This window comes from Falco rusticolus, chromosome 11 (assembly GCF_015220075.1).
Source record: "Falco rusticolus isolate bFalRus1 chromosome 11, bFalRus1.pri, whole genome shotgun sequence".
Lineage (NCBI taxonomy): Eukaryota > Metazoa > Chordata > Aves > Falconiformes > Falconidae > Falco > Falco rusticolus.
In genome coordinates, this window is record NC_051197.1 from 16656662 (window position 1) to 16672645 (window position 15984).

The following is a 15984-nucleotide window of genomic DNA, read 5'->3' on the forward strand; positions in this document are numbered from 1 at the left end:
TTTATCCCAGCTGGAACTTAGCAGGGTCACCATGAAGGGTATGGGAGGCTTCACCTTGCAAGCCAGAGGCCAGCTCTGCTCTGCTGCCCCTGCACTAGCCCAGCCATCGCAGCCCAAGACAGAGCGGTTTGCGAAACTGTACACACATCTGGCACTTCATAAGCTTTGCCCACGATGCTGTCCCTCATCTTAGAGCTTGCTATGACAGTGTCAGATATATAGGTTTGTGCTAGGAGAGCTGGGACATGGGGAACCCTCAGCTGTGAACAGGTACCATTTTTTGAATCATTTCCAGACTGGCAGCACAGAAGGCGTGGAACGTTACCACAGATGTGGCCTAACAACCTGTAAAACTGGCAAGGAGTGGCTGCAGGGTCTGCAGGTAAAGAAAGATGCAGAGAAAGCATTATCGTGCTGCCAAGGCTGGAACTGCATAACTTGTTGCTAACTTCATATACTCATCAAAAATGAATACACTTTTCTATATGTTAAGGTTCAAAATAATTGTTAAAAAATCACTTTTAAAAATACTAACATCGTATTAGCATATATGCATACAGAATCTGTTCTGCCAAATTAAAGCTAGTCCAAGACAGAAGGAAAATAAGTTATGAATGTTTACATTAGTAGTTTAATTACATAAACTTCTGTTAGTATGCCTGATCTCACTGCAGATTTCTTAAGGCACAGAACCTTTACTTGAAAATAAACCTAGAGAAACCCTCCCTTTAACCCACTTTTGCGGGTACTTTATCATATACAGACCCGAAAATCCATGCAGCAGCGTATCACAAATGCAACATATACTGACTAGCACTTTGAGATTACCAACTTTTTGTACTGAAATAAATACAGTTTAGCAGTAAAGTCTCCATCACAGCTTTGTCATAATTATTTTCCACATAAATGTCCGGATTCTACTTTCAATTTTAGGAAGAATACATTAAACGCGTCAATTCTTCCTGCACCAATTAGTCTCATGTTTCAGATCCATTAACATAAAAAATAATTATCAAATATTAAACCCCATTATTAGGTCCTTTGTTTTCTTCTTGTTTGCAGTTGTGTATTTATTACAAACAAAACCCTGAGGAATCTGTTGAGTCATTAGAAATACATCACTGAAATGCATACAGTACAGAATTCAACCCTCCCATTCACCAAGCATGCAATGCAATATTTATACTGCATATGTTTTCAAATGTAGTTTTATTCCAGTGACCTATTTGCAGTGTTTACATACATTTCAAAACAACATTATGCAAACATATCACAGGACACTACTTAATCTTTAGTATATACTCCTTTATAAAAGGTTTTGACACAACGAAGTCAGTCCAGAAAAGCTAACGTTACCAGGTTTCTTGATAAACAAAATACCATGAAGCCCTGTAACCGGCATGAGCACAAGTATCCATCAGAATGGATCCCTCTTTTAAATAAACAGGTTTAAGTTTTGTTCAGTAGACGAGTTTCTGTCATGACACTGTCCATTTAATTTTGTGCTTTCCAAAAGGCAAGCGTACTACAGAAATAAAGTTCCCTACCCAACGGGAGAGAGAAATTCAGTAAACATGTATGTGTTTCCCATTCCAGCAGAAGAATCCAAGTTCATTGAAATTCTCATTTGGCTCATTATGGCTAAATCCAGCACACCCTGCTTATACCTTCTTCTTCTTTGCCTGCTCCCCAGAGTCTAGTTTACGTTTCTTAGCGGAAGCTGGTTCATCGTCTTTTTCATCATCTTTAAATAAAAGACAGAGTTAATCAAAGTCAGAAAAGCCAGTTATTTTTGTATCAAACACTGTCCTTGTCTCAGAACAACAGACTTAACCATGTCTGAGATGCCTGGAAAAAGGCCACAGTAATATTAACTGACGATATCTTCATTTTTGGAAAGTGGACAATACGTGGACAGAATAGGAATGATTACTTATTATCACTACCACAGACCACTGAGGATAACTAGGAAGAGGCTTTGCTATGCTAATGTACGGTACCTGTTCTAAAAACCTTATTATATGAATAGATAAGACAAAAAGCTAGAAAATCACATTTTAGATGCAGGAAGTAATGTCAAGGTCAATGAACAGTTTATCTTCTCAGTTTTTGGATGAAGGCTGACTAAGAGAAATATGTAGCAGTCAAAAAGAAAAAAAAAGCACACAGAATAAATGGAGCAAGACAGAGAAACTGCCCCTGGGGAAGAAACACAGAGAGCAAAAGGAGGAGGAAGACACTAAAACAACCTTCCTTTGCAAAAGGTTTGTAACAACTTTACTGGTGAACCAAAATATTACTGTGTGCTCCGGAAGTCCTGAATTTCTTCTGGTTTTGGACTCCTGATTGTTACTGACTATTCTCTTTCCCCAGCAATTTTTTTAAAAAAGTAAGTCCTCCCTCCCTCCAAATATTTCTTGACTTCCTAGATTACCATTACAGCTTGTACTGTGAGAGCAGTAAATATTTTCTTCCGTAACCTGTCACACAGACATTTTATTTAATTCCCCTCTTAGCCCCCATGCTTTGCAAACACTATAGGCACACCCTGCCCCGCACCCGCGCCCCGGCTCAGGGCAGCGGCGCTTTCGGGAGCTCCCACGCCGCTCTCCGCTTTACCCGAGCGCGGCCGAGCCTCCTGGCGCCATGGGGCGGCCTCCGCCGGTCCCCGCTCCCGCCAGCGGCGGGGGAGCCCGGGGCCGGCCGGGGAGCCGGGCCGCTGCTGGGGGAGCCCCCACCGCCCGCGGCCCCTCACCCGGCTCCGGCGGCTCCTGCTCCTCGCCCGGCAGAACCCCGGCCCTGCCGGCCTGCCGGGGCGCGTCGTCGCCGTTGTCCTCGTAGATGTTGGACCACTTTATGGCCATGTCGAGGGCGGGGGGCGGCGGGGGCTTCCTCTCGGGCGGGCTGTAGGTCTCCGGCGGGGGCACGGCGTTGCTCTTCCACACCTTGAACTCCTTGGGGGGCTGCAGGGGAGAGCGGGGCACCCGTCACGCCGCGGCTCGGCGCCCGGGCCGCCCCCCTCCCCGGCCCCGGGCCGCCCCCCCGGGTCGCCCCCCCGACCCCGGCCGCCTCCTCGGTCCGCCCCCCGCACCTCCTCGGGCGCCCGCAGGACGCGGCTCTCCCAGTCGATCTGCTTGTTGAGCGGGTTGTAGAGGAAGGCGGGCGGCTGCGACACCCTACGGAAGAGCTCGTCGGGCGGCGGCAGCCGCGGCCGCCGCCCCGGGCTCCCCCCCGCCGCCGCGCCGCCTCCCGCCTGGCGCTCGTCGGGCTGGGGCTCGTCGGGCTCCGAGTCGGAGCTGGAGCTGCCGTAGGCCGCGAAATAGCCCAGCGGGTCCTCACCCTCCGCCGCCATGGCGGGGCCTGCCGCCGCGACACCGCCCGCACGGAAACCGGCCCCGCGCCGAGGGTTCCGGCCCGCCGCGGCCCCCGCTGCCGCCGGCCCCCGGCCGCCCCTCGGGAGGCGAAGGCCCCACCGTGCCGTCTTGGGGTGGGGTCCCCGCTCGTACAGGGCGAACGGGGGGTAGGTGGGAGACGCGGGGGCTCGCCCTGGCTCCTCGGGGATTTTCTCCCTCCGAGCGGTGAGACACAGCGGACGGGACGCGCGAGCGAGGCCACCCCCGTTTCCCCTCCCCCCCCGCAGGCCCAGGCGGGGAGAACGCGGAGCCGCCCGGGGCACACGAGCCCTGGCCGGCCCCGCCGGTGCTCGGAGGCCCGCGGGCTGCCCGCACCGACACATCCTGACATCTGCCGGGAGCAGCTGGTACCAGCCCCCCCGGTCAGCCAGGCTTGTGTCCCTGCTGTCCCACCGGCTACAGCACGCACCGGGGCTGCCCCGCCACTCACGCCGCCACAGAAGCAGGGTAAGGCCCAAGGAAGGGGCTTTGGTTATAATATGATCAATTCCTTACAGTAAAGATACTAAACCACGAGCAGCTGATCTCTCGATCAATATTATAATGATTATTTTGAAAGAAACCTTACACACAGAGTACAATGAAAACAACCGCTGGCGTGAGCCTCCACAACCCCTGCAACGTTTGCAAATCCATTTTTGAGTCATGCTGCTCAGCACCCAAAGGTTTTGTTTCTCCCCCGCTATTAATAAAAATCTTAATTTGAGAATGAAGTCAATGGACACATGGCTGGAAGCAACACTTCTCCCATCTTTAAGAAGCTGAGCAATTGAGTCACCTGAAAAAAAAAAAGCAAGAATCAGGTTAGCAACACTGATCATGGACCACAGAAAGTGTAGTTCAGCAGCCAAGCTCCAGATCTCATAGGCATGTTTTTCCTACACGCTGCTCTCGAATGCAGTCTTACACGCACAGGTGTTTCACATTAAGTCAGTTTTTCCAACAAAGACAAACCTCTCTAACAAGACAGAGAACAAAAGCCTCCCGCACACACAAAACCGAAACCACCCACCCAGACACTGGCGTGAACTGCTCTTACAACCTACACATGCTAATAAGAGAGGTAGGTAGGAAAACAGGCAATTATAAAAAAGAATTTATTCCAAAAGTTGTGATAAAATTTATTTTTTTTTTAAATGCAGATTATAAACATTTGGTAAGACAATACATTCATCTAAAGTCTCAGGTTAACAGGCTCCACCGCAGGAGCGATCCCTCACAGGCAGGCAGCATGCTTCACGTGTTCAGATTTAGATGTGCAAGGCAGTCTTCACCCTGAGCTGATGCTCTTTTTCAGCTAAGAGCAAGCTTGTTCGTGCTCCTCCATTTACAAGATTCCAAGAAGGGACCCAAACCTAAGCCCAGCTCTTTAAGTGGTTACAGCAGGCATTTAGACAAATCAATTTCCAGACAGCCCCAGCATGTACAACTACATTTCAAGTTAATGGAATAGAAGGATTAAAGCCTACCCTCAATTTTTTTTTGTTAGAGAGCAAAATGTTGCTTATGCCTTCTGAACCAAGCAGTTTTGTTGAAAAGCACTGTCATCATCCGGAAGGTTTATGATCTTAGATGTATACAAGGAAAACAAGACTTTTATAAACACTAAACAGAAGCCCACATCTTTATCAAATGTAAGCTATTCGTGTACCAAGCATGGAGCGTAGTTGGACATTGTAGTTTATTTTAGCCTACTTCCTAAACCAGAGTAAACACGAAAAAAATTTAGAGACTATATTGAGGTCCTGCAGATGGCCTGTCTCCACAAAAAGAGAACATAGTTTAGAAATATCACCTGGGTTTGAATTTGAATGCAATTACACAGCTATAGCACTGTATGAGCGCCAAAATAATTAAGCTTTAAATACAAACCTACCCTTTGATACACCGAAAACATCCCATCACTTCAAAGTGTAGTACTGCAGAACAGAGCGTAACACATTTCCAAGTAGGAGTTTGTCTTTGCTAGTAATATTAAAGTGATTATATACTTAACAAAAAGTAGACTACAACTCAAGAGTAGAGTGTGAGAGGAATACAGCATGTGTATTCTTGTGTCGAGAAATGAGAACCTTCCCATGTTGAAACAGTTTAAAATGCATTTGACACTGAACAATTTGAAACATAAACTTCCCTATCTGTTTGAAGAGTAGGTATCTGAAGTGCACCATTTCCAAGCGTCCTTCAGGTATGGATACCTTCTTGCTACAGGACGACTCCTCTACTTACCTACTGGGGCAAAACATAGAAGCTTTGCTCCTTAATAGCATTATACAACAACATTTTCTTACAGCCCACATGATGCTGTTACAGCAGTTTACATTCCTTTTCCAGTACTAATGAGGATTTATATTTAAAGTGCATCTCAAATCAGAAATGTTTAACTAATACACAAGAATAATATGCTAAGACTTGTGGAAGTATATTTGCTAACTCGAATCGCTGCGATACTGAGTGCCTGTTGACTTACTAGTAGGACAAAGTTCAGACAATTAAAAGACACCTTGCAAATAAGCATAGCTACAGATTTTGCTGGATTCAGGGTTTTTTTTGTTTGGGTTTTTTGTTTTTTGGTTTTTTGGTTTTTTTTCAAACGGAGTTGCACACACATATGCAGAGGGCAGAATTTATCCTACAGAGAAACACTAAATTTGGTAAACAAGTTTAAGCTTTTTGGTAAGTAAGCTTAAGCTTTTAGTTTAGAAAGTTATTTTTTGACACTCAATACTTTTCCTAACTATCTTTCCCAGTTCACTTGTCATGAAAACATTCAGAACAGCAAATTTGTTGGTTTCTGTAGGAAGAAAAAAAATAATTGTTCTATAACTGCAGTTTAAATATCTGCAGCAAAATGTGAAACCTTGAATACATTGGTTTAAAAAACAAACCTTTGCTGGTATAATACCATATTTTGAAGAAGCTTCCTAAAGAACATAAAATTAAGCAGCTCCAGAGTAACCCAATTAAAAAAAAAATATAATAATAATTAAAAAAATTACTACTTAAAACCAGTAAATAGCATAGATTGTTTTCTCTGATTTTGCTAGTTAACAGTTTGAACACATTTTTTTAATTTTTATAAGGCACCACACAAAGTTTCAGTACCATTTGGATGAACAGACAAAAGTCACTACGTTCACTGTGGTTGAAGAGAACGTGATCTTAAAGGCAAAAAGCAATTGTCACTTGAACTAGTACATGGTTCCTGCTGCTCTGACTGGAGCTCTGGGGGGAGTGGGGGTGCACCAGGGTCTCCAGGCCCTGGAAGGGTTGCTGAGAAAACAGCACACTCCGCATTTCCCATCTCTGCAATCGGTAAATTCATTGAATGAAGCGAGACAGCAGACACAAATGCAGCAGTGCTATAATCTTCTTCTGGATGATGTATCTGGGTAGATTCTTTGTCTTTTGTTTTATCAAAAAAATTAGATTCATCAGAAAACGATCTAGAAAGATCATTTGTTCCTCCATACAGCGAGGTCATACAGGTGCTGCAGCTTAGACCTAAGATAAAAAACAGAAACTGGATTTAAATACAACGTGGTCCACTCTTAAAACTGTGCTCTGATTTAATATCACTAAGAATGTCAAAAGATCAATAGTATTTTTAACAGACTAACCTCTTCATCTCACCTCTCACATCCCGATATTCATGACAAATTTAAAAAAAAAAAATATGTGCAGGTTATCTAGGCTGATGTGAATGATTTCTTGTTAGGGAAGAAAATTAACTCTATCCCAGCCGAAACCAGGACATTTTTCCTTATCTCTGTATCAGCTATTATTTGACAAAGATGCACCATAATTTAAGCTTCATTTTAGGAAGTCAAAGTAGCCCTTTGACCCACCTTTTGACAGATTTTTTCACTGTGTTCTTCAAACTTTTAAAACTTTCAGCTACATGGTTCTACTCCAAAGCATTTGAAGGCTGTTTTACCTGAAGCCAGAGAAAACTTCAGGACTTTCATCTCTCGGGTTAAAATGTGCTTCTTCCTTCTTTATGTCTGTTTTGATGGGTGTGGAATGGGAAGTAAGGTTTTTGGTTTAGAAGGAGTATACTTCCTTTATCTGCCTTAAAATATGAGCACATATAGTCACTGTAAGTTTTGTGTGTCAACAAAACCTCCCTGCCTGTATGAAACAACACATCCAAACATTTACGGTGACTAATTCTAAGTTTTGGCATTGAAGGCATATAGGGAAATTCCCCTCAGGTTGCATTTGCTGGCTTATCTTCTGCTGAGGTGGAAAGTTGAACAAAACCAGAGCATCCTGCCACTGCAGTAAATAGCTTCAAGAGAAATGCAAGATGGAAGATAACCACCTATTCTAAGTTCTGAATTAGAACCTCATAGAAAGCAAAACTAAAATGTGAAGACAGACCTATCCATCATAACAACACATGATAGGTTTTTTGCAATTTTTTATTTATGATGTGTTCAGATAGTAGAAAAGGCAAAGCCAGGATACATGTACTAGGATCTTAAACCCAAACTAGTGATATTTTCAAGAATGTTGTCCCAAGCACTAGAGGAATTAAAAAAAAAAAAATCAGTACTAAGAATTAAATAATTATTGGAGTTTAATTTTGCAGTCCCTTAAAATAAAACTTATGTCTTACAAAATATTATTATAAACTTCTTACCTTTGAGAGCTTCAAGTTTTTCATTTTTGACTTTCAATACTACATCAGTTATCTTTTGTAACAGAAAGTTTTGTGTTCTTTCTCGTCTGATAGATTCAACCAAAGCATCTAGTCCCTTTGGGTTTTCTGCTAAGTAGTCCAGTAACTTCCCAGTTTTTTTCCTACTGGAAGATCGAGAAGAAATTTCTTCTGTATCCTCTCTCGTGAGTATTTTCTTTGAACGTAGGTAATCAAAGTGTCTCTCAGCTATAATTTTATCACACAGGTAAGGACGCATCCTTTCTAAAGCCTGAAAACCAAAACAAACTAGTATTAGTCAATATTTCCATTTATTTAGAAGCTTGTTATTTGAAACCCATATGATTTTGATACACATTAATGAAACCATTTGTAAGGCTGCCACCGTATTACCTAACACTTTTTTACACTGAGAAAAATCTATTTAAAAAACCCAAACACGTTACCTAATTTACTTATCCCTTTCATTAGTTTTTTTTTTAGTCAACTCAGGAGTTTTAATACATGTTAAGTAATAAAGTGAATACTTACAAAAAATATTAATTACACCAGGTCTGTGGTTATCACAGATCAGAACAGTCACCAAGTAAAAATGAAAGGAAATTACACCAAGAAAACACAACAGCACCTATTCACTTTGTCTACAGACACTCATTTTCACTGACTACACGACTGCCACATTTCCATACCATTTGTATCCACGAGGCACAACTCCAAAATACTGCAATTATTGATGTTTGCTCTACATTGAGTAAAAGCAGTCTCGGAGCATTGTTTAAAAGGATGGTTAAACAAATGCAACTATTTACAAGTTCAACAGATTACTGGCACCCAAAATAACATGCACTTTCATCCACAGATGTACCTACTCTCAACAACTTTACTGGCTGCTTTTCATCTTCATCAGGCTGCCTTCTTTTGGTTTATAGATTTTAAACACCTGAAGCAACTTGCACACCTCCAACACGCTGCACAGACCACTGAAAGTGCAACTGATTACTGTGGCAAAAGCAAAATGACTCTACCCTTTGCAGTGTAACTTCAGCTTACAAGTGTAAACTGGTTGCTTAACTCCTCTCTATAGCCAGAAGAGGTGGAACAATCTGCCCACGGGAGGGGACTCCGTCCACCACCTAAAGACCCTAACATGCCTTCACTGGGTATGATGCAGCAGACTCATCTGCCTTGAGCACTTCAGGAGCAACGCCACTTGGCATCTTCAGGAACTGTAACACCCAGTATCAGATCACTTTGCCTCAGAGATCTTCCTCCTGAGGAAACATGCTGTATTTTGTAACCAGATTCACTTCTAGCCTGACTACCCATTTATTTTGGAGGTACACCACTTTGACTTCCTCCTCGGAAAAAGTTAAGTGTCTTCTCCTATACTGACCAATTTATTTTTACAGTTATCAAAACAAAACCCAATCTTTCTTCAGCTTGTTTAGCTGGTACATACAAGCACAAACATTGCTACAATGTAAATGATATTAATCTTACTTCAATCTGTACATTAACAACCCTGCCTGCTTGATATCAATATTGAAACAGAATTAATGCATGTGTTCACAACTCTCCGGTTTCAGTATCTACTATTCTGTGAAGATGAGAGTCACAAATGACGTCTCTGTGCTTGAAAAACAAACTCATTTTATATAATGCTACAAAATCGGCAGTTTCTCCCAGCAGCATTTTTCTCTGTGCAGAATTACACAAGTAGTCAGATACCCACTAGCTGAGTGTTACTGATGTGAAAAAACTAACGCCCCCACCACGTCTCAGTTGATTCAAAAAAAGAAAAAAAAGAATATGTGAAAGCCAGAAGGAAAAGCACCTTCACATACAAGAACAAATGAAGGGATGAAAAGAAACAAAACTTTTTTCCTGAAGAACGTTTTCAAATATCCTCCTGCTTTTTGAGATTAGATTCCATAACAGCAGCATTTAAAAATTAAAGTGACAGTTTGCCTTATAGCCATTTACTAGCTCAATAAATAGAAGCAGAGGAAAAGCTAGATATAAAGACACACTTTAAGGCAGACTATTTCAAACAGCAAAATACTGTCTGGCATACTGGTGCTAGGGAAAGCACCAACAACTCTTAAAGAAAAAAACTTCTTGGACTGCTCCATTTAGTACAGCAGAGAACAAATGTCTTCTAGTCATTCTTCAGGATTCAACAAATATTAAGCTATCAATAAACAGCCTGTGGTTACCCGGCTGTTAGAGCAAGCATCAGATGAGCATGCACGGAAGGAAAAGGAAGGCTTTGGGCAGTAGACTATCACCACTAGGTTTAATACAATTTAAAACTGAGAACGTAAGGGTGCAGCTCCATGGTGGCCAACTGAAGTGCAAGGAACACTCTGCCGTGCGCAGCAGCTGCATGTTTCTACCCTCTCCCTTGTACTGGTGGATCAGAGGATCCAGTCAAGAAACTGAACTGGTGCTTTCCCCGCCCCCCCCAGCCATATTAATTATCTGATCCAGTTTAGTCTGCAGTCATGTTGGCACTAGTGGTAGCATAACAAATACAAGAGCATAGGAGTGCAACACTACAGCTTACATCAATTTAGGCAGTCCTGGAATACTCTCAAGTGTCCAATTGCAACAAGCCCGCACCTGAACGGTTACAAATGTAGTAGGCTATACGGGTTTTTTTCAGTTCTCATGGAAATCTCATCGTACCATAAGAAGGATCAATCAACAAACTCCACTCCGAAACAGAAGTCAGTCAACGTTACAACACTAGAAGAATAGGGTGAGTCATTATTGCATAGAAAGACTATTGTGTTTTGACTAACACCTTCCTGTGATGAGTCTTTTTCACTGTATGAAGTGTATCAATTCTGAATTTCCCTCTGCACTGGCCTCATAAGTCAACAGGTTATTAGGGACAGAAAAAGTAAACACATTAGAACGGAAGCTTTAAATATACTTTGCTCTATTTCAATGATTTTGTACGGATCACAGTCTCCTTCCCAGCTCTTGAATATAAGATTCCAACCGTTATAGCTCTTCCTCAAAGCAAGTTTATCCAGACCAAGTTAACCTTTCAAGCTAATTTTCTGTGGTATGCTGGCACATAATATACACAGAACTTCTGGTAATGCAGCACTGCAGTGATGCTATCAAGTTACCTGAGCAGCTTTGAAACAGCTAAGTAAGTTTACACTGAACTGGCGCTTGGAATTGTGAAGCCGCAACATACGAGATCTGAGAGAAGAAGCTCTGAAGTCAGATCTACGGGCCTGTATTTAGATGATAAAACTAATGTTATTTCTTTCTACATATTAGGTTTCCAAAAGTCCTCTAATTACTGTGGGAGACCCTGTAAGATCAAGGGCTAAAGCGACATTCATGCACTTTTGTGAGATGCAGCCGTGAATTCAGTCACTGACACAGATGAATGTACATATCATGTCATATATATATAGTCTGATATAAGCGGCTATCTTTTTTTTTTTTTTTTTTAATGTAACTACCAGATGCTAACTATTGCTGTACAACCCTGTGGTTCCACAGAAGCAAGTAATAACTTGAAAAACAAGCCTCACAAACTGTGACAAAGCATTTAAAATTAAAATTACATATGCAAAAAGCTAGTAAGAAACTAAAACTGAACTCCATACATTCTTAATTGTACTTTAAAGTACTATTAAAAACCCCCGAAATAAGTCAAATATAAGACACTATTGATTACAAACAGAAGGACGGATGGTCAATAAATAATTGATAAACTCCGATTTTATTTGGTTTTTTTTCCAAGTGAACCGATAACTTGTTGAGGTGGATTAGCACGTTGCTTGCTTCCCAGTCTAACAAAGAGATCAGTAAAACCAGACCGAATCCGGATGGAATCTTCCCTCAAATTCTTGACACTAGTGAATAAAACTGGGGAGGGGGGCGTATAAATTCGGGAAAACATAGAACAAAAAGCCTCCAAGACAGTTATCGGTATTTAACCCAAAGCGCCTCGCTCTGTAAGGCAGAGTCCCACCCCCCTGCAGAGAGGGGCCCGCACCCGCGGCGACCTCCGGCCACCCGGCTCACCGCTCGGCACCCGCACCCTGCCCCCGGTGCCCGACGGCGGGGCAGGCACCGCCAAACCGACCCCCACCCGCTGTCCCCAACGGGCGGCAGAGAGAGACGGCAAACAGGAAAACGAGGGGACCGAGCGCTCCGGTGCGCTCCCGGCCCCAGAGCTGAGTGTCAGCAGCACACGGCCAGCCCCACACCGGGAAGGCGGCGGATCCCAGCGGCGCGGGCTGCCGCTCTCGGCGAGCTGCGGGCAGGAGGGCCGGCCCGCCACCCCCGCCCCGCCAGGCGTGACCCGCCCGCCCGCGCCGGCGCCTGCCGGGCAGGCGGCGGGGAATTCCGGGCGGCGCGGCAGAGGCGAGGCGAGGCCAGGCCAGGCCCAGCCCGGCCCAGCCCAGCCCCCCCGCCCCCCGGGCCGCCGGCTCTGACACAGCTTCCGCTTCACCGGCCCGGCCCTGGCCCCACCCCGCCGCCCCGCGCACCCCGGCCCCTCGGGCCCGCGGCCACTTACATCCTTCTTCACCTCGGCCATCTCGTCCTCCGTCAGCGGCCGCCCCGCAGCCCCCGAGCTCGAGGCCGGGCCGGCGCCCTCCATAGCGGAAACCGCTCCGCCGGCACCACCGCTGCGGGGGAGAACGGCTCCGGGCAGCGCTTCCGGTCCGGGCCCCGCCCCGCGCCCGCCCCCGCCAATGGGCTCCCAGGGCAGGCACCCCGCCCCCAAGGCCGCCCCGCCCACCCGCCGCTCGCCGGAGCGCGGCCCCGCCCAGCAGCGCGTTCGCGGAGGGGCCCGCCCTCGCTGGCGCGCGCGGGGGCAACCGGCCGCGCTGTCTCGCCCCGCCGGCGGCCGCCCCGGGCCGGGCCCGCGCATCGGGCGCAGGGAGCGACGATCCGCGGCGGCGGGGCTCCGGCTCCCCTCGGCGGCTTAGCCCTGCTCTGCTCCGGAGCCGTGCCGCGGCGCCCCCCGCCCCCGTTAAACCAGGCGTCGGGGGACGAGGGGCGGAGCGGGCGGCTCGGGCTGCGGCTCCCGGGGGCAGCAGCGTGCAGGTCCCTCTCGTCACCGTGTTCGCAAGCCGGATGGCCGACGCCAGGCGGGCGCGGGGATTTGCGGTGGGCCCCGGGCGCCGGCGGCCCTCGAACCCCCCCGGCCCGCGGGCCCTCCGGAGCAGGCCCGTGAGGGAGGGCCAGGGGACACGGCTCCGTTAATCGCCGTTTTCCAGCTGCCGGGCAGACCTCAGGCTATTGCTGCCGCCCTGAGCTGGGCTCCCACCAGCAGTTACACTGGAGGCGTACCGAAGCAGAAGCGATCAGCAGTGCGTTTTGCTGTCAGTAAGGCAAAAGTACCCCTTTTACGGTGTTTGGTAAAGTCCTTGATGCGCCTCATTAATTAACGCAGTCACACTCTGCATTGTACCAGAGTATAAATACCAGCTGCAGTGGTATCTGTTCTACAGCATTCCCAGCTTTTCAATAAACACATTGGATAGCAAAGGTCCTGCCCAGAACATTTGGAAAATGAAGGACTAGTCGCCATTCTCACCTGGGGACCGTGCCCATTTCCGTAGCGCTGGGTGTTACAGTCACTGCCAGTCCTCAAACTGGTGGCCAGCTCCGCTCCCTGCCACCGCTGTGCAGGACGCGTCTGCCCGATGGTGGCTCACCCCCACCATCCAGCCCTGCAGACCAGATCGCTGGTAATTTGGCAGCACACCTCTGCTCACAACCCAAATCCTTCCGTGGTGTTATTCCCACCCCAAGAAGCTATAGTTTGCTGTAGTGCATTTGAATTTCTCAACACTATCTCTATATCTCTGGATTGAACACGTGAAATATAAAGTAAATGAGTATTTATCTCCCATCTTCCTGCCCAGAGAGCTGCAGGACAGGCCATTTTTCAAGTCCAAGTGACTATGCTGATCCTCCCTAATCTGTGTCAAGCATCCAAATACACGGAACGGTTTCAGAATCCAATGCTCCAGCCAGCCCACTGTGGCACTTCTGAGACAGTCAGGCGTCTTCCCAGCCCCCTGACTCGCACCTTGTTCATTAAGCCAAATGCCTTCCAGCTCCTGCCCTTCAAGGTGAATTATATTGTAGACTTTGCAGGCTCCGTACAATACTGCTGGTAAAAAAAGCTCTTGTGCATTCCGGATTTAGAGTATTTGTTAATAACCTTGCTCAGTGAGAGGCACAGTTCAAAGCCACGCTATGTCTGGAGGCTTAGGCTTCTGGATTCCTGAGCCATGTACAAGACAAACTGAAATGAATTAACTTCAGCAATCAGGAGAAGAGCATGTGGTTGGAGAATACAAGAATAGAATATATTTTAGTAGACTTAATGCCGATAAACCCTAACAGGATTTAATGGTCCAGGCAGCTGGAAGAAGACTACTCTCAGCAAGAAACTCATTTCAGGAGGTTAGTATCAGTTCAATATCAAGAATTTAGCCTCAATGAAGAGTGAGTTAGAGATCATTTCTTCCAAGGTAGCTGGGAAGATTTTGGACACTGCATTGGTTTCATGAGTATGTACAGATGTAATGCTCATCTACAATAAACTTCGAGAGTAAATTTCCCAGTAAGTTTTGGAAACTGCTTACAACCCAGAGCTGTTAAAATCTTTCATGGTATTGGTCCTCAAAAATGTTGTAATGCTGTCACAGTTTGTAAGAACAAGTTGGTCAGTTTTTGAGAGCTGTGAATAACCCCAGGTTTTCTTCCCCCTCTGCCCTCATTGAGCAGCCCATCCTTGCTGCAGAGCAGGAGCCTCTACCTGGGAGCTTCATGTGCTCCCATCCCGTTTTGCCTCCTGGTCCTTAACTCAAGGGTCTGGGTCCTGCCACAGGACAACCCCTTTTTGGAGCTGGCAGAACACCTCCAGCCCCTTCAGCCCCTTGATAGAGTGAGAGTGGCAGGGCTCTACACCTTCCCTAGGGAAGAGGAAAGGTGCCAGGCAGAGAGAAGGGACAGAGAATTTGGTTCAGTTACAGATCTAGATCCAGATCCAGGGCCTTGCCCAAACTGAAGCGTTATCTGCAGCTACCCATGGCAAGTTTTCAACTACAAACCCAAAACAGCCAACCTACAGCTCATGAATTTTTGGGGGTGAGGTTGCCAAGAGCATCAGAATGTCTGGACTTCACAATGCAGGAGACTGTTGATTGATGCTTTTTTGGCAGGACATACTTACGGTGGAGAGTGAATTCCTACACTCAAGTGCAGAAGTCTCTACTTGCTGAACTAATATTCTACAGCTAAATGTTGCAAAGGGCACTCCTAAATTACTATTATGCTTTTGTTTTTGCTACTCTATGACAAACTTCTTAATGTGGCAAGTGGGAGTGGACTGCATAGCTTTTGTTATTTTTAATTATTGCCACTTAGAAACAAATTCAAGTAAATTGGTACCAACTCTCCTGTAGATATGGGTACACAAAGATGCAGGTAAGTGTGGTAGTTTACTTTAAATTGAACCAAGCTGAATGTATCCACATAGATGTAAGCACAGATTTAAATTTATCAGTATAAACCCCATACTTTCAACCAGTGTAGTTAAATTAGTACAAAGGCTGTATTTAGAGATCAGCCCTAATGAAATCCTTCCTTGTCCCTGCTTCTCCACCAAGAAGAGTATTAGATTATGGTTTAAAGTCGTATTACTTAGCAAAGCTGTACAGTTCGGAAGTGATGGAATTCTTTTACTACAGTACTCTTAATTTATGTTGGGTTTCTTAAGAAGCTGAAGCACCAACACTGAGGCCTTGAACAACTGAATCTTGGCTTGCCGCAGGGTGGCACTGAAGGCCCACGAGCACTGACACATGCCCATGAAGCCTGGAGCAACCGCCTTGTCCCGAGGTCGTTAATCCTCAT

The 15984-nt window shown here is 45.8% G+C and overlaps 2 protein-coding genes across 4 annotated transcripts; both read right to left on the reverse strand.

The window, feature by feature from the left end:
- Window positions 1-1183: 1183 nt before the first annotated feature.
- On the reverse strand, window positions 1184-3606 carry C11H1orf52 (chromosome 11 C1orf52 homolog). The gene is made up of 3 exons (XM_037404733.1): window positions 3092-3606; window positions 2756-2963; window positions 1184-1744 (listed from the first exon to the last, which is right to left on the reverse strand). Exons 1-3 carry the CDS (start codon window positions 3350-3352, stop codon window positions 1662-1664), a joined length of 552 nt encoding a protein of 183 aa, XP_037260630.1. The 5' UTR covers window positions 3353-3606; the 3' UTR covers window positions 1184-1661.
- A 903-nt stretch (window positions 3607-4509) lies between these two features.
- On the reverse strand, window positions 4510-12790 carry BCL10 (BCL10 immune signaling adaptor). Of its 3 annotated transcripts, none has more exons than XM_037404482.1 (3): window positions 12626-12790; window positions 8059-8347; window positions 4510-6917 (listed from the first exon to the last, which is right to left on the reverse strand). In XM_037404482.1, exons 1-3 carry the CDS (start codon window positions 12707-12709, stop codon window positions 6550-6552), a joined length of 741 nt encoding a protein of 246 aa, XP_037260379.1. In that variant the 5' UTR covers window positions 12710-12790; the 3' UTR covers window positions 4510-6549. The 3 variants fall into 3 exon arrangements, with proteins under 3 accessions (XP_037260379.1, XP_037260380.1, XP_037260381.1); XM_037404483.1 differs by lacking the exon at window positions 4510-6917 and adding an exon at window positions 6936-7417; XM_037404484.1 differs by lacking the exon at window positions 4510-6917 and adding an exon at window positions 7419-7485.
- Between the last annotated feature and the right edge of the window lie 3194 nt (window positions 12791-15984).